This window comes from Pogoniulus pusillus, chromosome 16 (assembly GCF_015220805.1).
Source record: "Pogoniulus pusillus isolate bPogPus1 chromosome 16, bPogPus1.pri, whole genome shotgun sequence".
NCBI lineage: Eukaryota > Metazoa > Chordata > Aves > Piciformes > Lybiidae > Pogoniulus > Pogoniulus pusillus.
Window position 1 is genome coordinate 169741 of NC_087279.1, and position 24285 is coordinate 194025.

Here is a 24285-nt window from a genome sequence, read left to right on the forward strand (position 1 = left end):
AGAGACAGGTCAAAACCACCTAAGCAAAAAATCTACCTTTTTAGTAAGCTTTCAGGTAGAATTTTAAGGTTAAGAAAATGAATGCCTAGGAATGGCTAGAGAACAACACACGCTGGAGGCATCTGCAGCTACACACCAGCACTGTTGGCTCGGCACTCCCTTCGGTGTCTCTGCCCTCTGCCTCCAGGTATGGTGAGGCAGTGAATGTGGGCTTGGGGACACAGAGGTGTTTTTTGCAACAGCCTGGGAGGTGAGAATGAAACTCACAGTGCCCTTCATCCGTTGAGAGGCAATCATGCATTTTTCAGAGAAGTGGAAGCATCTGCTTGCAGCATATGAACCCAGGAGCCAAGAACATCAATGTTTGCTCACACCTGGAAATCTCCGCTGCTCAGGTCTCTGATACGCATGCCAAGGTCACAAACAGAGCCTGCATATTCATGGTCTGTTCCAGAGCACCAGTGAAGATCTCCTCAAGGCCAACAATAGATAAACCCCAAGCCTGCTAATATTTGTATCAGAAAGGAATAAGGAGGAGGAAGATCTGCTCTCTTTCAAAACTGGGGCCTGGGAGAGATAAAACAAAGTTTCCTTCTTTGGCTCCTGTGTGAATGCTGTGGGGGTTCTGAAGGAGCAGGTTCTTGTGAGGCAAAGCTCAGTATTCTGCTACACCGGAGGTTGTACTCCTGAAGTAACAAAAGCCACAACCACCAGTTTCTTTCTCTCAGACTTTAAAAAACGCAAAGAATGTAAGAAGTTACGGAGCAAACTGAACAATGCCACTCAAGACAGAGCGCTGGTAACTTGGCTTGTACACGGTTGAAGTTCTATGCAATAATTTAGACTTGGCACGCATCTGGAAGGAGAAAGATTTCTGCCACCACTTAGCAGCTCATCACACTGCACTCCACAAATCTGACAGGAGCACTGAATTGTGATCTGCATTTTCTGCAGAATGTCAGTGATTCATTATTAGCTTTTCTTGTTTTATGATAACATTCTAGCAGTTTTCCCCTGGTAACTATTTTCCTGGGATTTTCAGCCATTAGAACATTAACTATCTCCACAGAAACAAGTAGGAAATATAATTGATCAGGTAGGAAACTATTCACCATTTACAGATGAGCAAACAGAGGCATAAGGCAATACCACCAATGCATAGCACTAAATCTGTCTGGAACTCTAAGAGACATCCACTACTTGAACTGAGCAAGGGTTAGTATTGCGCTCTGACGGTGTTAGAGGCCCTGACATGCTAAGAGATCTAAATCACTGCCGCTGTTAACAGCTGGTGAATTCCTTGGGCAAGCGGCATTCACCCTGCACAGGCAGAAAGATAACAGAGCAGAAGCTGCAGTTCGCTGCTAAAAGGGCCGGAGAGGACTTCAGGCACACACATCAGCAGTACTAGTTGGGTGGAGCTTTGTTTTCATTTTCAAACCACAGCTTGTGAAGGATATTCGAAAGGAGAGCAATAAGAGTTTTAAAGACAATGAAGAAAACTAGATAAACAAGGAGCTGTAGGGGAACAGTAGGGAAACTCTACCCCCCACCCCAGCTGCCTGTCCTCTTGGGTAAATGACAGTCCTTCACATAGGGCGGCTGCCTGACTTCCTACAGGAAAGGACTTTGATGCATCTCTGTCCATTTCCTGGTGAACATGTGTCCTTACCGCAAACGTCAGCATTGCAAGGGGCACCTCTACCAGCAGTCCTGAGAAAATCTGAGGTGTAGTTGAGCTGCAGCAGCTTCTGCTCTCATGCTTGTAGAAGGCCCAAGGAGCAGCACTAGCACTGGCCGTGAGAGTGCTCACTGAAGGGCAGGACCTGTTCTGCACACACAGGGCAGCCTTTCACTGTGGAAGTGTCTGCTTGACATGTTTTGCTCAGGCTGAATTGTCCTCCAGTAAGGGAGAAATGCTTGTCAGGTGTCTTTTGCTGATGTCAGCTGTCCCACGACCCCTGGTATTTCCTGTGCTTTTAGTCTGTAGGTTCTGCTGCCGCTTTGCTGGCCTGTCATGTTTCAGAAGTCAGTTTTCAAACTCCATTGTCATTTTCGGCATGGCAACAGAGACACTTGACGGCTGAACTTCTGGAGAACTTGTCACCTGCCAGCTGTACTGCACAGTCACAATGCAGCCAGTGCTGGCCAAGGCTTCGCGGTGTTTCCGTGGGTTTGATATGTGGTTACTGATTAAGGACTAAACTTAAGCGCTAACCCAGTGTCATATTCACCAGGGCAGTGACATGTGGAGGCATTTCAGGCTTGCCTCAAAAAGTAAGCTGAAATAGGTTCATTAACTGTGTTAGCTGAAATTCAGGGTAAATTAGCTGTGGCAGACCATCATGTGGACATAAATAGGCTAATTCTGGTATCTGTGACAGCTTTCTTAATTAGCCAACTCTGCAGACAGCACTGATTGGTATCAGGCAGATACAATGTACAATCTAATTGAGTCTAACTCAACCCAGGTGTGTCTCAGTCAATGGATCATAGGAAAGTACACTGTTATCTGTCATAGCAGAAAGCTGTAGTCAAAGGCTGCCAGGCTATGAAGCTCTATAATATTCATTCCTTAGTCTGAAGTTTGTCTGGGTGTGTAACTGAGGATTTAGCATGCAATGGGTAACTTAGGCAAAAGGCTTCTGATTTTCAGACATACTCTAGTGGTGACTCATTGTTACTGTGCAGCCCCTTCTGCTGTTCCAATCAGATGAGGCCACAGCTGAAGCCTATGTACAAGTCTTGATTTTGGCAGCCTCACCTGCTACATGGAAGGAGACTTTAAAAGACTAGCAATATTGCAAGGCTACAGACACCATTTCTTCCTCCTTTGTCTGTTCATCTGGTACCATAATACCATCCTTTCTCCTTCTTTCTTTTTTCTAATGAGAGCACAAGCTTAGCTGTATGAATTTTATTTACAATCTTCACAGATAAGTTCATGCCACATGCCAGTACCCACTTGACTGTGCTTTAAGGCCAGGTAGGCAGTTAATAGTATAAGAGTTTGATAATAAACTTCCTGACTTTTCCAAAGCATCAAGAGAGATACAGCTTTATTGCCTGTTTACTGGTTAACCTTCTTAGTTCTCTAGTGCACTGCCATCATCACAGAATATAAACCTCCAAGTAATCCTAGCAACAGTCACAGTATTAAAACATGCTTTGGATTATCTGCACCATGACACTAATGCACAGCCCTTTGGAGCAGATGCTGGATTTGGTCTCTGCTTCCAGTTTTTTAGCTCCCAGAGCAAGAAAGTCAGCAAAGGGGGCAATGTATAAATATTGTATGAAGCTGGCAGACCTTTTTTAGCTTGAGCTGAGGTACTCGAGGTAACAGAACTGCAGAAGGCCACAGCAGAGGTGAATTCAGGTGATGAGGTTTTATGAATCCTGAAGGTTGGAAGACTTTCTGGGTGGAGAATCCCTGGTCAGGTTCTCTCTGAGACCTAATTTTGTGATACCACTTTTAGAGAAATAAAATAGTGAGGAGAGTGAGGGAGGGTTTGCCTGCTTGTCTGAAAATCAGTCACCGTGTGGCCTTCTAAGCCCTGTTTCTCTTCCCCAGGAAAACCTGCAGAAGCTGGTACACATTGAACACAGTGTGAGAGGGCAAGGTGGCCTCCTCCAGCCAGGAAGGGTGAGTGCTGCCAGCAGACCTGTGCTGATAAGGGCATTGTTTCTGGCCAGTTTGAGCGCTGATTGTGTGGATGACCAGATTTCAGACCTCTACAGGTGCTGTTGACTGAGCTGCTGTGCTAAGAGCTGAAGCACTGGTTTGTGTAAAGAAGCCATCACTCTGTCAGTGGGCAAGACGACGTGCTGAGAGCCTCAGTGCACTACCCCTGAGCAGCCAGCTGACTTTCTCACTCCAGCTGTCCTCTGCCATCCCACGTGCAGTGTGTTTTGATGAAGCTGCTGGCTTCCTCCCCGTATACTCCTGTTCAAAGGCTGCAACACTAGCAGGAATCCCTTACAGCCTGGAAAGGCTCAGAGTTCTATTTGGCTGAGTATGAGACTTAAATCAGGGGAAACTATTTGTTTTCAAATTTTTATTCTCACCATTCCCTGTTGGTATTTTCAATGCAAGACACAATTTTTAAGCAACACATGAGGAGAAATATGGGAGAAGGTCTAGCTCTGTCTTGGCATCCATCAAATGTAAATTATTCTTTCTGTCCAGTTTCCTCAGCACCAACTTGCCTCTACACTTGAAAATATTTCTTTCTTGAGTTCTACAACTCTAGATTTCCCTTCAGTCCACCAAGATCTTTAACCAAACTCATAAAGCAATTTTCAAGGCATGCATACACATAACATAAGAATCTTCATCAGCCAAAGAATGCAGTCAGTGTCTGCTGTGTCTGGGACATCAGTGTTCTCACTTGCCCTTGCCATTCTGTAAACCCAGCATTCAGAATTCGTGGGGCTGGTCTCTTTGATTATAAATTGGTCTAGAATAGAAAACTGCCCTGGATTCTGTGCTCTGATATACTTCAGCTATTCTAGACCTTTTCAGATGTTACCACAGTCCAGTTCTAGTATGCTACTGTAGCTGCTTGCATAGGTGGTCCTGTTCTGGCAGGTGCTAACACCACCCAAGGGCTGTGATGCATTATGTGTGCAGCTCACGTGTGCAGGCAGTTCCGTGGAGGTCATGTGTGCACACCCAAGGGTTCAGCTTTTCTTATTGTCTGTTTTAGGGGACTTCTAAACATAAGTGTTCTTTCCTGAGGTACTTATGTCGGCTTTGCAGTTTGTGACAGGCACCTCTGAGCACAGCCGATGGTGCAGAAGCAGGGGGCTGGGGACAAGCAGGTTTCCAGCCTGTTCATTGCTGATACAGACACAAGCGATGCCCTTATGGCAGGGCTAACCCAGGCACAGATGAAGCCTAACCAGAAGGAGTAAGGCCAGAAGCAAGTGCTGAGACCTCTGTCTCTTCCTGTGCAGATGAAAGCAGTTAGAACAGCTCTTTCTCCAGGAGGAATTGCTCTCTTTTCTCAGTAAGGTTCAGCATAAGAAGTCTCAGTGTTAAAATCTGCTGCTTTCTCCTTCAGATCTTTGTTAAAGAGGGAACACTGATGAAAGTCTCTGGCAAAACCAGACACCCTCGGCATCTGTTCCTGGTAAGACTTCTTTGATATTTTTACCCCCTCTCTCTCATATCTTCTCCTGCACTTATGCAGCCCTGAATCCTGGCAGAAACATTGAAGCTGCAAGTAATATAACCATCAGCAGTGATGTGGTGACTGTTGCCCTTTTCACACATGCCACTGGCCCTGCACAGAGAAACACAGTCTGTGCCAGTCCCCACTCCTGCCATAGCTACACAGCCTTGACTGGGCTGTAATTCTGCAAGGGAGTGCAAGCCTCCAAGGTGATCAGGAGGATGGGAACTACTGAACGCTCTCAGCAACTAAACCTTGGGGTTGGACTTCAAAGTGTGAAGCTTAATTTCTGTTATAACTGGCATAGTGACTTTAGAAGGAGGGCCAGAAATCAGATAGGTAATAAACACTGAGAGAGGAGAGTGATTTAAAAGTGAAACTGATCTAAATTTCAAGTACTCCAAAACAGCTGTATCAGCCTGAAGGCCAAAAGGGGCTAAAAATGTTTCTGGGACAAAGGAAACACAGAAATGAGTTTCTGGTACTTTCTAGTTTAGGAACTATGGTTCCTGGGGAGAGCTCAGCTTCTCAAACCCAGATGTGAATTGCAAAGAAAGAAGTGTTTCTTGGCAGCCAAGACACTGCAGTAGCCTGTGTCCTTTTGCTCACAGATGCTCTCAGTATTCAGAACCAGCACTTTTTCTCTTCCTTTCAGACAGAATGGCAAACCATGACCAAATGTGCTGTCATGTAAAGTATGTGGTGGAGCTAGACTAAGCCATAATGGTCACTTTCAAGAAGCAAGAGAAACAAAACTGGCTTCTTCCCTCCTCTAACACACCGAAGTGCAACTACTTCAGACTTCCTGTGTTATGTCTCCTGTTGGGGTGGGACAGAGGTGACTGGATCTTGGAAATAGTTTGAAACTCATTGGCAAACATTTGCTTTTGGGTTCAGTGATTTTTCACTCAGCTCCTCAGGTTGCAGAGCAACGCCATGTATGGTGAAACTGCAGAATCACTGTGGAATATAGAATCATAGAAATCAACCAGGTTGGAAGAGACCTCTAAGATCATCCAGTCCAACTTATCACCCAGCCCTATCCAGTCAACAAGACCAGGGCACTAAGTGCCCCATCCAGGCTTTTAAATATGGTAATTCCTGCATTAACCCCTGAATAGTTTGGCGTTATCTGCTTGTCACTGCTACTGCTGTGGACTCTGCTGTGCCACCACTGCTCACGCATTGCTCACTGAACCGTTTGGCCTGTGGATACATTAACTGCTGCAGTAACGTTAACTGTGCGGAAAAAAACCAAACCAACCCAAATCCACAAGATCCCAAGACTAGAAAAATTTCCTAAACACTTGTCACTTAAAAACCACATTTCCTATCTTATAAGGACTATATCATAATCCACTGGCAAAGCTCAGGATAAGAATCTGTCCTAATATATTAGTCAAAATAAACCTTTCATAACTGGCTTTTCCTTGATGCCTCTCATGTCAGCCACACTCAAAAAGATGATTAGAAGCTAATATGTGTAGGTGTAGTTTGATTCAGCTTTGGCTGAAGTATGTGTGCTTACCTTAGCTACCCAAACCAGATTTTCACAAAAACAGTGTCTTCTGAAGTTCTTGATAGTGAACTCGCTCTGACCAAAGCTAAGACAAGCCCAGGACCTGGAGTGAGTTTTAGAAGAGTGCACACTGAAGAATAACCCTGAGAATGAAGTGCCTGCACATCCAGGAGGAGAGACCACCCCACTGAAGTTGTGGCTAGCATATGCTATAAACAGGGAGCGCATGCCAGACTTCTGCCTGGCTGTGCACTCCAGGTGCTTTGCTGGTGTGTGTGCCCCTAAGGAGTGCTGTGTGCCTGCAAGCAGCCTGTCCATGTGTGCGTAGAGCACACATTTGTGAGCTTTTCATGTCCATGTGTCTCTGTGGGTGTACTCTGTGTGTAACACAGAGCTACGGGAGCTGGCTGCTTTGTGCTAGCTGATGGCATTGTTGAATCTGGTGTTTCCTGACAGGATGTTTGGTGAGTTTTGCTGTGCGCCTGTTTCCTGAGCCCAGTCTCTGTTTACAAGGATGTTGGGGCCTCTATACAGTGCAATATGGGCTGCTGACATTGGCAAGCCCTCTAACTGCCCCCCAACCACAGGACTGTGCAACTCATGCTCTCTTTTGTCTCACCCCTCCAAGAATTTCTCTACAAAGGCTGCTTGTGTTGCAAGTGGGGTGCAAGAAGCTGCTCTCAAATGGGAGACTCTTAAATGCTCTAGCAGGCAGGGCTGGAGCATAGCAAGTTCTGGGAACTCCCCTGGCTGTTGTGGCAGTCAGTCACAGATTCCTGAGGGGCTGCAGGATCTGCTTTTACCATGGCCCACTTGCCACTGCTCCAGGGAACAGTGTGCAATGTGATGCAGGAGGATGCATGAAGCCATTGCTACCAATGTCAGTTCTGTTCAGAGTACTTATCCAGCCACCTCTCATGTCTCTCATGCAGATGTGGCAAGGAGGAAGGCAAACCCTTTCTTTCTCCATGAACATGTGTACCTTGGTTAGCCAGCTCTGAAAAGTTATCATAATTTTATTGTCTCAAGCTGTGGCTGGTGGGACCTCAGAGCCACAGTCCACTGCTATAGTCTGTGGGGCAGAAAAACAGGAGGAAGGAAATAATTTCCAGTGGGCAATAACAAAATCTTGGGATACTGATATTGCCAAAACAATAGTATGCAGCAGTGCCATCTTAAACCACCAGCAATGAAAGAGTGAGCTGCTTTGTAAAGAAATAGATACCTTTAAATTAAATAAAGTAAATGGGGTTGCACATTATGCCAGAATCCTGAGAGTTCATGTCCTCGGGCTTAGTGTCCATAACTAGTTACCTTTTCTTACGGTTTGAAACAAGCCTTAATTACTGGATCTGATGAGAGACAGAGGAAGTCCTGTTGTCTCATGTGGTTCTCTGAACAGTCAGGAGACAGCAGGGTCACCAGGCAAACAGCTGTACTGGTGTTCTCTTACTTCAGACAGCATTCTTTGCAAGTTAGCAATACAGACTGCCTATCTTTTTGCCTTTTCCCCTCCTGGCTACTGGAGCCACTGCTGCTGCTTTTACTATCAAGTAAAAATAGCTTGCATCTGCTTTTCACTAAAAGGTTTAAATTTGCTCATTTCTTGTTAGCTCAGCCCCCTGGATACTCAGTGTGCAGTAGGTTATGATGAATTTCTGTTTATGCACAGCCCTGGTTAAACTGGGAATCATTATGTGGCCAGTACCATGCAGTTGTCACTGTGCTGCCTGGATTATTGTTAGCAGGGAGAGTAATTTGTGGAGCAAAATCACAGAAAAACTCTGTGGCAAGCCATTTGTCACCTTGTTCCAAGGAAATTCTATTGTGCTGTTGCAAAAGAGTAAATATTCCTCTTGAGACTGCGGAGAACACAAGGCCCCTGTTCTGACCTGATAATGTGCCTTTCTATCCTCACCCCAGAAGTGCTGTACTCAAAAGGTTTTACAATCTGCACAGGTTCAGGTTTACTAGGACACAGAGATACAGCATAGAGTGGTCAATGCAGGACAGCAAGGGAGTCTTGTTTAAATGTCAGAATGAAAATTTCCAGCATTTTCTACAAAAGTATTGCCTGATTCTCCTCAGTAAACTCAATTCAATTTTCTAAAGCAGTAAAACTTGAAGTCAAAGCTCTGGGGGAAGTCATTCTTCAGGAAGTTTTGCCTTTGGCCACAACAACCCCAAGCAGCGCTACAGGCTGGGGACTGAGTGGCTGAAAAGCAGCCAGGAGGAAAAGGACCTGGGGGTACTGATAGATAGTAGGCTGAAGATGAGCCAGCAGTGTGCCCAGGTGGCCAAGAGAGCCAATGGCATCCTGGCCTGCATCAGGAACAGTGTGGCCAGTAGGACAAGGGAGGTTCTTCTGCCCCTGTGCTCAGCACTGCTCAGGCCACACCTTGAGTGCTGTGTCCAGTTCTGGGGCCCTCAATTCAGGAGAGATGTTGAGGTGCTGGAAGGTGTCCAGAGAAGGGTGACAAAGCTGGTGAGGGGCCTGGAACACAAACCCTATGTGGAGAGGCTGAGGGAGCTGTGGGTGTGCACCCTGAAGAAGAGGAGGCTCAGGAGTGACCTCATTGCTGTCTACAACTACCTGAAGGGAGGCTGAAGCCAGGTGGGGTTGGACTCTTCTGCCAGGCAACCATCAATAGAACAAGGGGGGACAGTCTCAAGTTGTGCCAGGGGAGGTCTAGGCTGGATGTTAGGAGGAAGTTGTTGGCAGAGAGAGTGATTGGCATTGGAATGGGCTGCCCAGGGAGGTGGTGGAGGCACCGTCCCTGGAGGTCTTCAAGAAAAGACTGGCTGAGGCACTTAGTGCCATGGTCTGGTTGACTGGATAGGGCTGGGGGATAGGTTGGACTGGAAGATCTTGGAGGTCTCTTCCAACCTGGTTGATTCTATGATTCTATGTTGGTAACTGGAATCTGCATTGTAAAGGTGGGCAGCTAATGCAGATAAGCCTGATGTGCTATGAATCAGACAGCTGCTTAATGAGCTAGTGTCCATAGGTGAACCCATGCCCGTAACAGGCAACAAGAGTTCTGCTGCGAAGTCCAGGAAGGGAAGGATTCAACCCCATGAGTATTAAGTCCATGTCATTTTTCTTTAGCCATTGTTTCTGCTCTGTGAGAAAGCTGAACTATGACCTTTTAAGAAAACATCCATTAGGCCCCACTTTCTTTTTTTTTTTTCCAGGCAAGCAAATGAGTGAACAATTAACAGCAGCAGTTTCAGGTGGTCAGGCAGCACTATGCAGACCAACTCCAGTCATACACATTATATTATTGTCAAACCATTCACTGCTTAAAGCTAGCTGCACTTGCACCCAAGCTGAATTAAAAAGAGCTGATCACCTACTTGCTTAGCCATTGCCATAGTCAAACCCAAGAGGAAATTAAAGTCCTGGATGCAGACTCCCCAGAGTTCTGTGGAAATGCAGGTTTTGGTCTAAGCTGTGTGGCCTGGGCCTGTCTTTAGGAACACTCCTAGTAGTTCATCAACCTACTGCTCGTTCTGGGTATCCCCCCGAGGAGTAAAGGGCAGGCCTGCAAGCCATACTGCAAATCATTGATTCTGTCTCTCTCTTCATGCAGATGAATGATGTTCTGTTGTACACCTATCCCCAGAAGGATGGCAAATACCGACTGAAAAACACCTTGGCTGTGTCAGGCATGAAGGTAACACCTCCTCTGTACTATTGGCTGTAACCGGAGTTGCATAGTGGGTTATTAGACTCATCTAGCACAGAGAAAGAGGGGATGTACCTGTTATCAAGAAATTCCCTTGCCTCTTACAGAAGATGAAAGGAAAAATAATACAAAGCAAAGGTGTAAAATATTACTTATAAGGCTGTGACTACAGCCTCATTCACGCTGCATAAATAATACAAGCCACAGTCAGATTTACCATCTGATCATGAAACTGGAGACAGGAAAGATTTATTACTCCATTTTGTCCATTCCTCTCTTCATATCTGCAGCCAGTGCATGGTTGTTCCTACAACATATTCACTCTTAATTCCTTAAATTCCTACCACCAAATATTTACTCCATTTGCTTGGTTTTCATGTGCTGTGCAACTGTTTGCATCAAAAGCATTCATAGATTAAAAAAATGTTAGTAAACTCTATAGGGCAAGTGTGTATTGGGAACTATTGCATGCAGTGCTTTAAACACAGTCTCTTCTTCAGCACATTTCTAAGTTGTAGATTACAGGAACTGGACACAATTGCCCTGTTCTTACACTCTTGCCTCACTGACACCAGTATCTGTGTAACAGGAGGTACTGGCTAGAGGGCTCTTGGCTTGTTATCCAGATGTGTATTATATACCTCCCAGCAAGAGGCAGCTGTTCTGGGGCTAATAGGAGACATTAAGACTTGAAGTGGTAAGTCAGGAGCCTGAGGATCTAGAAGGCATGCAAGACAAGAAGTACTAATCATTAATTCCAGCAGAATGACCTGGGTGGGTCGAGGTTTCATGAAAAGGTGGGAGGACTGATCACCTCAGACACCTCACAAGGCTAAAACTAGTTCCCAGCTGGGCTTTGGAATCACCAAAGCCATTAAGTTACAAGTTGCTGAAGAGCAGACAGACTGGGACATCTGAAGCACTGACATGTGCTTGTAACAACATACCAGGTCCATGAGCTGTGTTCCTCCTTGCTGGCTGCTGTTGGTAGGCAACTAGTACTCTACATGACAGAGGAAAAGGTTTTTGCTGAGCTGTAGCCTTTAAGAGTTTTTTTGCTCTTACAGAGCCTTGCCACAGATAGACATTCAATGAACTGAAGTACCTCACCATAATGTCTGCATGTCAGGAGAAAAAATGATTGCTGTTAATGCCAAGAATAGCCAAAACTTTGTGCTCAACATGCCCTTGTCACATTGAACATCTCCTAAGCCTGTCGTGTTAGCCCTGACCCTGACTGATACTTTACTGTTACCTTTACAGCTGGGTTAAATACATTTTTTTCCCTTGAGCACCACCACCATGTCATTACACTACCAATACTCTGACTGACCATCTCTGCAATGAACTCTCAAATAGATGGCTGGGACATCAGAGATCCATATGCGCTGGGACTTGTATGGGGTTCTGGCCCACACTCATCTTCATGGCATTTGTTTCTAGGTTAGCCGCCCAGTGACAGAAAAAGCCCAGAATGTCCTGAAGATTGAACATGATGAATATTGCCTGATCCTGTCAGCAAGGTACTGTCCTCAAACGGCCATCCTGAGGCTGTTACGGTCTAGAGCTGTATCTCAAGCTTAGTCTAACTGATACCCAAGACTTAACTGGTGTCTCATTCTTTTGTAACTCAGTTTCAGTCTGTGCTCCTGTGACAGGCAGTGGAGGGCTTGATTACACGATGGAGATCTTCACCATAAATGCCAAGGTCATAAACTGTAACTAATTCAACTCATATAGTGAGCAAAGGTCAGAAGTCAGCTCCTGACATCTTAATGAGAAAGGAAGGAGAAGACAGTCTGTTACTAAGAATCCTGAATCCTTTCCATTCTCTCACACTTTTTTCCCTGTGACACTAAGAGTGCATCTTCCTTTCTTAAGTTCACCTGTTACCTCAGGGTGATACCATACAAATAAAAGCATTTAATAGTGCCTAAATTACAAAGTCCAAATTAAACCTTGCTGGCAACACCAGGAGTCTTTCCAATACAAAGAGTTTCACTAAGGAGTCTGTGCTGTACCAGCACTGATTGCAGCTGGGAGTCAGGACCTCCATCCCAGGATCACATACTAATGCTAGAAAGTGATTTAGGTCAGTTTCTGATCAGAAGACAGCAATGCTTCCAGCCCAAAATGATCTTGCAAATTTACCTAGAGCTACAACATAAAAGTGGCTGGCTTGATTTTCAGGAGTAGTTTAGGAGAAAAGGCATAGCACAGTAGCATTACTATTAAAATTGTTCTTCCAACTAATAAGGTCTTCAGTGCTTTAAGCACTGACTTTCCCACCATCCATTTCCAGCTGAAGCATGGCTGGAAACACAGTGCATTAGAAAAACAGGGAGGGCACTTTCTTACTTAGAACCAGAACGTGGAGCTCTCCTCCTTCCCAGAGCATGTGCCATCCATAGGCAGTGCTCAAATATCTGTCAAAGCCTTTTTCTGCCTATTTCCTTTTATAACTAGCAAATAAGGAAATACCTGAGATTTTCTTAGAGCTACACACACATCACAACCTCAAAGCACACATAGTACTGCTGAATTACCTGCTGCCAGTTACAAAATCAGGATGTGTGCAGTCCTGTTGTACTGTAGATGGAACATGAACTGCTGCATGTCCCCTTTATTCAGAGCATCTGAAGGTGGTGTCCCTGACGAGAAGGTTGGGCTGGTCTGATGGCATTGTTCTTTCTTTGCCTTCTTCCCACACGAGGCCATTGCAAGCTGTAGTAAATAGAACCAGGTCATGAGACCAAGGTTGCCCACGATAGCTGGACAGAACCTAGCTCTTACCAGAGCACTGGACAGAGCCCCATTCCCTTCCTTGTGCTGCTCATTCTGGGACTGCTCTAAGTCACCCACAAACAATTTTCCTCTCCCTTTCTGTACTGGCTGGCAGAGCTGATAAGGCACCACAGAGACACTAGCCCCACTGCACAACACCCTTGGCCTGTCACACTCTTCAAAGGAGCACCAAAGCATTCTGCTAACAATCCACCTCCATCCACGCTGTTCTCCATGAGTCACAAACACACATACCCTTAGTGCACAAGATGAAAAGAAACACCACATAGCAAGTAGCTTGAATTAGCCTCTCATTTAGACCTTATATTTGACTCCAGGCAGGCAGAAGAGTGCCTCAGGAACATGGGCATTGCTGTGCAGCTGCCGGTGGCACTGGGGAGTGCTTAGAGGCATGGGGAGGCCTCCAGGAGCAAGATGAGGCCTATACCTCATCGTTCCCACACATCAATGATGAATAGACATCACTGGTACTGTTGATGTTTGGCATGGCTAAGAAGGGCAGCACAGCTTGGTCTCAGTCCGTCTGCTGAGGATGCAGTTCTGCAAAACCACTCCTTTACATGTTCAGTACAACTCTTTAGACTGATCCATGCAAAGTAAACAAAAGCAACTGTCAGAAACGAGCCAATTTTGTTATTAATGAGCCATCCACACCAGCATGCAACAAACTGTCTTGGTCTGTGTGAGATCACAGGCAAACAGCGCTGGACACGAGGGGAGTCTGTGCCCACCAACTGCATGCCCCCAAGCGCTTGCACTTAACCTTTTGTATGAGTAAGTCATACAGAACCAGTGAGGTCTATGAATATGCTTTACAATTCTTGGAACTATGTAAATCAGTTCTTGGAAGAGGCGGCGCATGGGTGTGCCTGCGTGGTGTGCCTCCTAGGGTTTTCCTGTCCTTCTTTCAGTGGTTGACAGGATGAAGGCAGAAGTCTTCCTCCCCTGTCCTTTAAGTGACCCTAAGAGGTGTGTATGCTCCCTTTACTTCTCAACATTCCCAGGGGTTAGCAGCAGAAACAGATGGGATGCAGTTAAGCCGCCAGCTATCTGCTCCCCCATATGTATCCATTTCAACACCAGTCCTATCCTTCAGAAAGAGACTGACTCGTGCCAGCAATCCCCAGACTCAAGTGAGCACTGAAGACTGGACAGGCCCTGATCAAATAAGTGTTGGCCGTTGACTCTTCCAGTTTTGCAACACTGTGTCACTAGAGCAGCCTCATCCAAGGTCTGCCTTGAGTGACACTTTGCCCCCCCTCCATTTCCCTTTGCAATGTACCTAGCTGGCACAGAGCCTTTGGGATTTCGTGGCTTGAGATAGGTGATTAACAAAGGGATAACTCCGTCTTGGAGTGGAGAACAGCTTAAAGGGGCCAGTTAGACACCAGGCCTTTGACAGCAGATAGCCTTTCCCAAAGTGGCCTCAGCTTACAGCACTATAGGGGCCATGATTTCTTTGGGCTTTTAAGTTATATCTTAATTGTCAGGTGAAGAGAACTTCCAAGAAAGAATTGGCATGAGAAAGGCTGAAGTCAGGACTTCTGCTTTGCAGGCTGTGAACATGTTTTGTCTGGAAGATACAGGCATCCTCAAGTTGTTAGAAAGCATATCTGACGGGACTTTGGGTGGTAATAAGGACTGGCTGGTTGTGACTCCTGCCGCAGATGGGCTGCTGTAACACAGCCCCTTGGCTTGCAGAGGTTAGTCCATATGCTCAGAGTTGCTGCTCCAGGCTTGTAGAATTTCACCAGAGCTGGTGTTTTTCAGACAGGGGCTTGTGCTGCTGGTGCAGAGGGATGCAGAGTCGGATCAGGGATTAAAAGATGGCATTTCCTCTTCTTGGGGCTTTTTTCTTCTTTTTTTTTTTTTTCTCAAGACCACAAAAGACAAATTGTTCTCAGACGTCTTGTTTGGTGGCCTTTGTGAAGACAGTGTGAGGAAATCACAGCTGAACAGCAGCTGGCAACGATGCCACTGCTAATTTTTACAACAAAGCCTAGCGGGCAGCTTTAATGTGAGCGGCTGGCGTGACTCGGGGAGGGGACACCACGCTGAGCCGCCTTCCCTCCTGCACCCATGGTGGGAACCGCTTGAGCTATGCACAGTTTCAGATGGGCAAGAAGCACACAGTGAACGGAGGACCAGCTAACATATGCAGGACGCCTCATGGCTCTACCAGAGCAGCTGCATCTGGGTAGGAGCAGGCACCGACAGCCCAGCCACGTCCCGGGGCTGGCGGAGGCGCAGGGCTCGCTGCCTGCCTGCAGCACCGAGGGCACCTAGGGGCCGGCTGGGAGAACTGCTGCCGGCACCCAAGGCTGCCGCTGGAGGCAAGGCAAAACTGCCTTCCTAGACTGCTGTCCTGGCCTCTCGGCAGCAGACTGGAGATTGTCTGTGGTGCAGACAGAGGAAAAAAACATTCATGTCTCTGCTGTGGGTGTTTCCCAACATGCAGACCACCTAAGCACCCCACCGTAGAGATGAGCACACACTCTGAGCTGGCTGAAAGCTAGGGCAGACATGACAAAAGGAGACATTTCATACTGCTCTACATGATCTAGGATTGAGCAGCTTATAGCAAAGTCAGCAACTACTTTGAAAAGTGATCTGGGCCTTTAGCTCCTCCCCAGCCATAGTCCTAACCATGGATCTGCACTGATCATCCCATTAAGAGCGTCCAACAGGCAGTTTTTTTCCTGGTCAGAAAATGACCGTTCAATGTAGCAGTGGGGAAAGGCAAACCTTTTAAGTGAAGCCTGTCTCCTCTGATCCTGAAGCAGCTTGTTTCAGCCCCTGGTGTGCAAGGCATTGACTGCTCTGCGCTATCTCATTCCACAGCTCTTGCTCGGAAAGGGATGACTGGTACAGCTGCATCAGCAGGCACATCCCAGACGACCACAAAGCTCACAACACTTCCACTTTCCACAGCAGCGTGGAGGTAAAAGGAGGCCAAGCCCTTCAGTGCTTGCTGGGAGGGAAGGAGGGAGGGGGAGAAAGGGAAGGTAAGGGGGTTACAAAATGCTGAGTTCTTAGTGGCAAGACTTTCTATTTCCATTTAAACCAGCATGTGAAATATAAACCGTGAAGCTCATCAGAGCTCAAGGGCCACCTCTGAAATGCTAATGACACCCTCTATTCTGTGGTCTTTGCCTAGACAGGAGTTCTTCTGGAATAAGACCCTTTTGTCTTAATGAATAACTAGAAAGAGCTGCAAAGTTCACAGATTTTAAGAAACCCAAACTAGCCATTAGTTACACTAATGTGATGCAGGCAATGAAGTCACCGTCAGCGCACATCCTGCCAGCACAACTGGCACAGACTACTGTTACATCACTGCAGTTCATGTAGAACCCCAGTTCCACTAAAGCAGATTAACTGGGGGTGAAAGAGTGCTGGGGAGGCCACACCTGGAGTGCTGTGTCCAGTGCTGGGCTCCACAGTAAAGAGAGATGTGGAAACCTTGGAAAGAGCTCAACAAAGAGCTGCAGAGATGATGGACTAGAACAGCTTTCTTGTGAGGAAAGGCTGAGAGGGCTGGGACTGCTCTACCTGGAGAAGGCATGTTCAGATGTGATCTCATCAATGTGTACAGATACCTGAAAAGAGGGTACTAAAAGATGAAGCCAGGCTCTTCTGAGTGGTGCCCCCTGACAGAGACTAGAGGCAATAGGCACCAAACATCGAGGTTCCCCTGACCATCAGGAAATGCTTTTTCATTCTGAGCATGACTGAGCACTGGCATAGGTTGATGAGGGAGGCTGAGGAGTCTCTATCCTTGTTGATTAGAAGATGTTAGGCTGGACTTGATGATCTCAAAGGTCTTTTCCAAGCTGGTTAATTCTGTGATATTAAAAAAAAACACTTGGACATGGTCCTAGGCAGTTGGGTTTAAGTGGCCCTGCCTGAGCAAAAGGGTTGGACTAGATGACCTCCAGAGTCTCTTCCAACCTCAAGCAGTCTGTGATGCTGTAATTCAATTTAAAAATGAGAGAGAGAAAAAAAGTTAATTGAAAAAAACAAACCAAACCACAGGCAAAACGAGACAGGATTTCCCTTCTGGCCTAAAGCAAATCTACTGTCAAATATTATATTAAGCATAGCGATCTCAACTAAATCCTTTTTAAACAAATGAAGGAACACAACAGTTTCTTTTGCACCTCTGTTTTTTACATAAACCTGAATGTGTACAAGGAGAAATGTGGAAGAATTTGATTTTTCTGTATTTAAATCCTATTTGTCTGCAGAAGTTTAATTCCTTCCTAGGAAACTCTCCTAACAAACAGTCCTTCAAGAGCGCAAGAGCTTGTGGTAAACACTGAGCTGTTGTGAACTGGAAGTGGGGCTCTGCTAACACTTTGGTGCTGAACCTGAAATAACACAGCTTCTCAGCATGGCTTCTTAGACTGGGTTCAGTTCCACACTGACTTCAGCTCCCTGGGCTTGGAGCAGAGGCATCTGAACAGCACTGTGGCAGTGGTGCGTTCCAAGAAACAGGAACAGTGAACACGTTTTCTAAAGCTGCTTTCACATATTCAGATCAGCCATGGAAGCATGGATCAGACTTTGATTGTGTGAGGGTAAATCAGTCTTCAGTTTGCCGTTCTGTACTCTCTGTTCCTTGACCCTAGAACTGTCTCTAGGTGCAATGACACAAAGTACTCATGGTCTTTCTGACTGAAAGCTATAGAGCTTTCCATGGATATTATTTCAAAAGCTGTTAATAAAAAGATGGTTTTAACTCATGTTCTTACCTGAAATTTGCTCATGCAATGAACCAGATCCTTATTTGAGGTGGAAGAGTGTCAGTGCCTGCCCTGTAACAGTTCTACATGGATTTTCACCTGTTACCACTGGCTCTAACAGCTCCACAGCCTTTCTGAGCTGAAGCAGCCATATCTCACTAAAGAGGTACATCAGGAATTAGAAACTGTGGGGGTCTTAGCAGATGAAGGTAGACTGAAATAAGAGGAAACCTATTTGTGGCAGAGGAGGGCTGACTGCTGAGTGGACTTTAGAAGGGTAGATGCTTCTTAATTTGTTCTTCTTTGGTTTTAAGCTAAGGGAAAGGCTTGCAATACCTCTGGGTGAGAGGCCTCCTGCTTTGGTACCTGTGTCCCATGTCATGATGTGCATGAACTGTGGCTGTGACTTTACCCTCACTCTGAGGCGACATCATTGCCATGCCTGTGGGAAGGTAAGTGTTGCATGAGCTTCTCCAGGAGGCCTTACTCACACCTTTAGGACCCTGGCTGCCACTACTCTAACATCTACAAACCCAGAGCAACATCAAGACCAGAATGTGACTTCTCACATAACCTGTTAGTGCTGCGCTAAGTTAGGTAATTAGGTTTATAATAGCTCTATGAGGAACAACAGTAACTTTCTCTTGAGGTTGCGGCAAATTCATTCCCAAAGGCTAGCAGCTGGAGGCCTACAAGGTAACAGTTGCTGTGTGTCAGCTATTGTATCTGATCCACAGCTACCTCCAGAGACAACAATATATTAAAAAACCAGGCTGTGTTCTGGGCCCCAGCAGTAGCACATCTAGTCCATGTCCTGTCCCTAATAGCAGCTAGCAAAATTACCTTCCAAAAGAAGTGAAGAAAATCAGCACTAGAGCATGGTTTGGTCAGTGACCAAAGGGAGAGCTCCCCCTGTGCTCCACTGAAGAGCTACTGCCTTTGGCCTTAAACCCAAGGGGATCTGTTAAGTTTGCTTGGTTTTGTCCCTTTTTTGCTGTTTGTACACATAAACTTGCTGTCTCTCTTTCAAACTCTGGCTGTCTTTTAACCTCAATGATTTTTTTTTAATCAGACTACCACTACTTTTTTCTTGTATGAAGAAGCAATTACTTAATCTTTTTTCTAATTCCACAGAGAAAAAGCACTCTGTACCTACAAAGGGTATTGCTTAAGAAACTAATGTTACTGACAAAGCTGTCAAATGTAATATTAAGGTGACCTCTGTGTGGTTCACTCATGGGAAGCTCTAAGTTCCTGGGGACATGGGCACAGCAATAGCATGCACCGAACAGTGGTCGGTTCTGCTTGGCTTAGCAGTATAAACCCACAGCCACCACCTGACAGTTTTAGAACTAAGAGCTGCATCTGGTCCAGCCTCTGTCTCCCTGCCTCAGGCAGCTCAGAGAGTGTTTGGTATGTGCACACATGCACACCTCACTGACACTGACATGCATCTCTCTTGCTGCAACAGATTGTATGTCGAAACTGTTCCAGGAACAAGTACCCTATGAAGTACCTCAAAGATCAAGCAGCCAAGGTCTGTGACAGCTGCTATGTGGAACTTAAGAAACGAGGTAAGACTCCTTCTCTCTTGGCAAAGCTGACAAAGCCATTTCTTGCCTACTGAATGGAGAGGCTTTGGGATCTGCCCACCACACTGAGTTGCAAGAGCATTTCTTATTTTAAGCACCAGGCATGTGTATTAAGGTGCCAGGAGTGCCAGGCTGCACGGCAGCTAAAATTGCTTCAGCAATTTTTCTGAGGGCTCCTTTGGCATTTTGATACACCAGAATGAAGACAAAGACTGCGTCTTGTGAGGAGTAGCTGAAGACTCTGGATTTGTCCGGTTTGGAGAGAAGGCGGCTGAGGGGGTGACCTCATCACCCTCTGCAGTTTCTTGAAGAAGAGATGTGGAGTAGAAGCTTCTGGGCTATTCTCCCCGGGATCCAGGAACCAGATGCCTGAGAATCAAAGCTGTATCAGGAGAGATTCTGACTTGACCTGAGGAAATATTTCTTCACCCAGCAGATGGTCAAACCCTGGAAGAGGCTTTCTAGAAAGGCAGTTGATGTCCCAATCCTGTCAGTGCTTAAGAGGCACTTGGGCAATACCTTTAACTTTTGGGCAGCCCAGAATTGGTCAGGCAGTTGGACTAGATGATTGTTGTAGGTTACTTCAAAGAAAACAAGCTGTATTTTGTACTTTGTCAGCCTTCTCAAAAGCTTATTTCAAGTAGCTACCTTATCCTAGGGTGCTAAGAAATTCACCGTCTAATCAGACTTGAAGGGGTAATTTGAAAGGAAAGCTCAAATACAAAGCAGCTATGGAATAGGTATTGTGCTTCCCTTAGCCCTTATTGTGCTTCCTTAGCATTTGTGTGCTGTGTGTCTCTTAACCTTCATCTGACCTGTACCAATTCATCCACTTCCCCCTTCCCTTCCCAAATGTTCTTAATCTTGCAGAGCGGCCACTGAGTGTGAGCTTCCCTCCAACTTCATCCAGGTGTTCAAGCAGTGCCTTCTCCTCTGTATTCCACAATATTAATTATTCATCTTTTAAGAAACAGAAGAAGATTCCTTCAGCTCTTATGGAGGTAGGACCAAGCTGCCCAAGAAAGGCAAGGACCTGTAGAGAACTGTGTGCTCATCCTCCCATAGCTGTGTTTGCAACTGCCTCTGTGTGCAGTGAGCTCAGCCCATGCCCTGGTCTACTTTCACCATGCAATTATTTTCTTTCTGTTTTTCATACTCTGAGCTCTGAATGCCACATAAGCTTCCTGAGCCCATTGAGAACGCCACTTAGAGCGCCACCTAAAGACTATGAAACTTAGTTTAGAAAACTGCTGCACAGTACAAGAAGGCATATGACAGTGCCAAGTACCTGCAGAGCATGATATCCTACTACCTAGCTACCTAACTTCTGAAACCTTGCTATGATTCCAAGACAACTAAGAGAGCACTTCCTTAGGGAAAAGACTCTAATCCTTGGCAGTCAGTACAGGAGCACACATTTCATCAAGCACTTTCCCCCCGGCTCAAACAAAACTCTTACAAACCAAACAGGTAAAGTCTTGATCCCACCAGTGTGAGCAAGTAAAATTCCACCAGTTTCAATGTGGCCAGGATTTCTCCAGCTTTGTTAGTTTTCATTCCAGTAACGAGGTGCCAGTCATGCTGATGTAAGTCATCCACTGCACTCAAGCAGTGAGCTGCTTCCACGTCACTGAAACCAGCAGGTGTTTGTTGATGTGTTAAATCAAACAGGATGCAAGCATCTTGCTGGACTCATTGTGCAGCTGAGGCACTGGAGTCTCGGGAGGTTTGTTTGGGCCGAAGCCACGAGCAGGTAGCAGACAGATGCTGAAGGCCGGCAGGAGCAGCTTCAGCCCGCCAGGAGGCAGCAGAGCACTGCCCTGTCACAGCACAGGCTTCTGGCAGCGCTGCCTTGGCATCTCTGCCCTTAGTTTCCAAATGCAACAGCATCGCAGTTTGCCGCTGCAACTAAGGACGCAGACTGCGCTGTGTGCTACTCAAAACCCAGATCTTTGGGAACATTAAGCACTTAGATCTCAAAATACCTCTATGAGAGACGTAACTTCTCAGAAATATTTCACAAATGAAACCTGGTTGGTCATATCAAGTGATTAACATCCATCAGCGTAAAACCCTTGCAAAGTCCTAAGTACAGCCCCATCTTAGAAGTGTTCAGCCACAGTCAGTCCCTCCTGGAAGCATGTACTTCCAATGTTCAAAAAAACAGACCTGGGAAAAGGGATAAGTTCAGCTTCTCAAAACACAGCTGTAATCATGCTGACCTCAGGAATAACTCAACTGCTTCCTTCTCATCAGTTACCGAAAACCTAGTTTAGTCTTCACACAGTTTAAAAGAACCATAGCACAATGCTTATCCTTCTTTGTCCCAGTATTGTTGATAGTCTACTTCTGGTTTCACAGACATAGACCTGATTGATTGGTGTGATGCAAGCATGCATCATCAAGAGGGAAAAATCTCTCTGCTGTCACAAACCCTGTTTTTTCCCTGCTCTAGGTGGCAGCCTCAGGAGAGGGAGCTACCATCAGTGGTTACCTCGGCAGATGCAAGAGAGGCAAAAGACACTGGAAGAAACGCTGGTTTGTTATCAAAGGCAAAGTCCTCTACACCTACATGGCAAACGAGGTACTACACAGCCTGACTTGAAATAGTTTCCTACCGGAGTTTCCTTCTGTACTCCCTACGGGCAGCACAAGCAAATGTGAAAGGCAGAAAAGACAGTTCCCACCTTCTGAGACTTAGTCTTAATTGAGTGAGTCCCCAGGGAGCTGAGCTTTCCTAGGGGCCCAGCCACAACAGCAGATGAACCTCATCAACCCTCTTCACAAACTGCCCTTCCTTCGCTTACTGCTATTGTAAACTGCCAGCTACAGTACACCCTGGGTCTGCATATCCACACCTAAAGATTTCAAGGTCCTTAGGCATTCTCTGGTGCACTTGGTGACTGCCAGATGTTTTGTGGATAAATGGTGCTACAAGCCATTTCTGGTGGGGATGAGAATCTTGTGGTTTTATAAGTAGGACATAATTGTCCTAGTAGCAAAGAGACCGGCAAGACAGAAGGGTGGTCTCCAGAGAAGAGAATATTGTTTTGTATGCTGGCCTGTAAGCTCCTCCTTACAGCCAAGGAGGCTGGATACCAGCTAAATATTTTTTAATGTATTTTGTCACTTTGCAGTCCCTTTCCTGACTTTAATTTCTTCTCTTTTGTGAATAGCTGAAACACAAGAAAGCCTGATATAAAGTATGGTTCTAATGGATGGATTTCATAAGCAGAAAAATGCATTTTGCTGAGCAAAGGGCACAGAATGCAAGAACTGTTGTAACAGCAATAGTTGGTACCCTAAGCCTTCAGAATACTTTTCAAACATCAATTATTTAAACTCTCACCACCTGTGTGATGGTTACATGAAGCAACAGTATTCCCTTTAAATAGACTAGAAGATTGAGGCACAGAAGATCACAGGCTCACAGGATGTTAGGGGTTGGAAGGGACCCAAGAAGATCATTGAATCCAACCGCCCTGCCAGAGCAGGACAATCCTATTTAACACAGATCACAGAGGAACACATCCAGACAGGCCTGGAAAGGCTCCAGAGAAGGAGGTCCCACAACCTCTCTGGGGAGCCTATTCCAGTGCTCTGTGACCCTTACAGGCACATAGTTCCCCCCTGTGTTAAGGCAGAACCTCTTTTGCTTCAACTTACACCCATTGCTCCTTGTCCTATCCCAGGGGGCAGAGAGCAGAGCCTGTCCCCCCCTTCCTGGCCAGCCTTCAGATACTTATAAACATTCATCAAATCCCCTCTAAGTCTTCTCCAGACTAAAAAGCCCCAGGTCCCTCAGCCTCTCTTCATAAGCCATGCCCTCCTGTCCCCTCATCATCCTCGTAGCCCTGTCCCTCTTCAACTGGGGAGCCCAAAACTGAACACAGTATTCAAGATGAGGTCTCACCAGGGCAGAGTAGAGGGGGAGGAGAACCTTCTACGATTCTCCCTTGATCTGCTGGACACACTCTTCCTAATACACCCCAGGATCCCATTGTCCTTCTTGGTCACAAGGGCACATTGCTGTGCCATGATTAACTTGGTATCCACCAGGACCCCCAGGTGCCTCTCCACAGGGCCGCTCTCCAGCAGTCACCTCCCAGCCTGTACTGGTGCAGTTTGTTATTTCTGCACTTGTCCTTGTTGAACTTCATCTGGTTCCTCTGTGCCCAGCTCTGTCTGCCCAGGTCTCTCTGGATGGCCGCACAGCTTTCAGCTGTCTCAGCCAAGCCTCCCAGCTTCGTGTCATCAGCAAACTTGCTGAGCAGACTCTGTCTGTCTGTGCCCTCATCAATGTCATTGATGAAGATGTTGAACAGGACTGGCCCCAGCAGTGACCCCTGGACCTGGCACCATTCATCACCACCCTCTGAACTCTTGCAACCAGCTCCTAACCCACCTCACTGTCCGCTCTTCCATCCCACACTTCCTCAGCTTGCTCACTAATATGTCATAGGAGATAGTGTCAAAGGCCTTCCTAAGGTCAAGGTAGACTACATCCACTGGTTTCCCTGAATCTACCCATTCATTTATGGCGTCATAAAATGCTATCAGGTTAGTTAAGCCTGACTTCCCCTTGGTAAATCCACGCTGACTGAAGAGTTAATGATTTGGCCAGCAATTCAGACTATTAGCATCAAAATCCGTATCCAATACACCTACCTCACCTCTGCTAACCTTAAAATGGCTCAACAGTAGTGAAAAAGTAATGGATGGCTAATTACACTTTGCATCTTCAGTTTGCAATTCAGC

General features: G+C 46.2%; 1 protein-coding gene across 6 annotated transcripts in view; it reads left to right on the forward strand.

The window, feature by feature from the left end:
* Positions 1-24285, forward strand: part of FGD5 (FYVE, RhoGEF and PH domain containing 5) — an 85117-nt gene that overhangs the window by 57186 nt on the left and 3646 nt on the right. For 2 of the 6 annotated variants that reach the window (XM_064156075.1, XM_064156077.1), the window contains exons 11-19: positions 3575-3646; positions 5067-5135; positions 10290-10373; positions 11829-11908; positions 16032-16131; positions 18250-18387; positions 19407-19509; positions 20398-20528; positions 21983-22111. In XM_064156075.1, coding sequence (XP_064012145.1) covers positions 3575-3646; positions 5067-5135; positions 10290-10373; positions 11829-11908; positions 16032-16131; positions 18250-18387; positions 19407-19509; positions 20398-20528; positions 21983-22111 — 906 coding nt within the window. Of the gene's footprint in view, positions 1-3574; positions 3647-5066; positions 5136-5832; positions 6504-10289; positions 10374-11828; positions 11909-12019; positions 12379-16031; positions 16132-17456; positions 18227-18249; positions 18388-19406; positions 19510-20397; positions 20529-21982; positions 22112-24285 lie in introns of those variants that run through there. The other 4 variants (XM_064156076.1, XM_064156078.1, XM_064156079.1 and 1 more) reach the window with 4 other exon arrangements.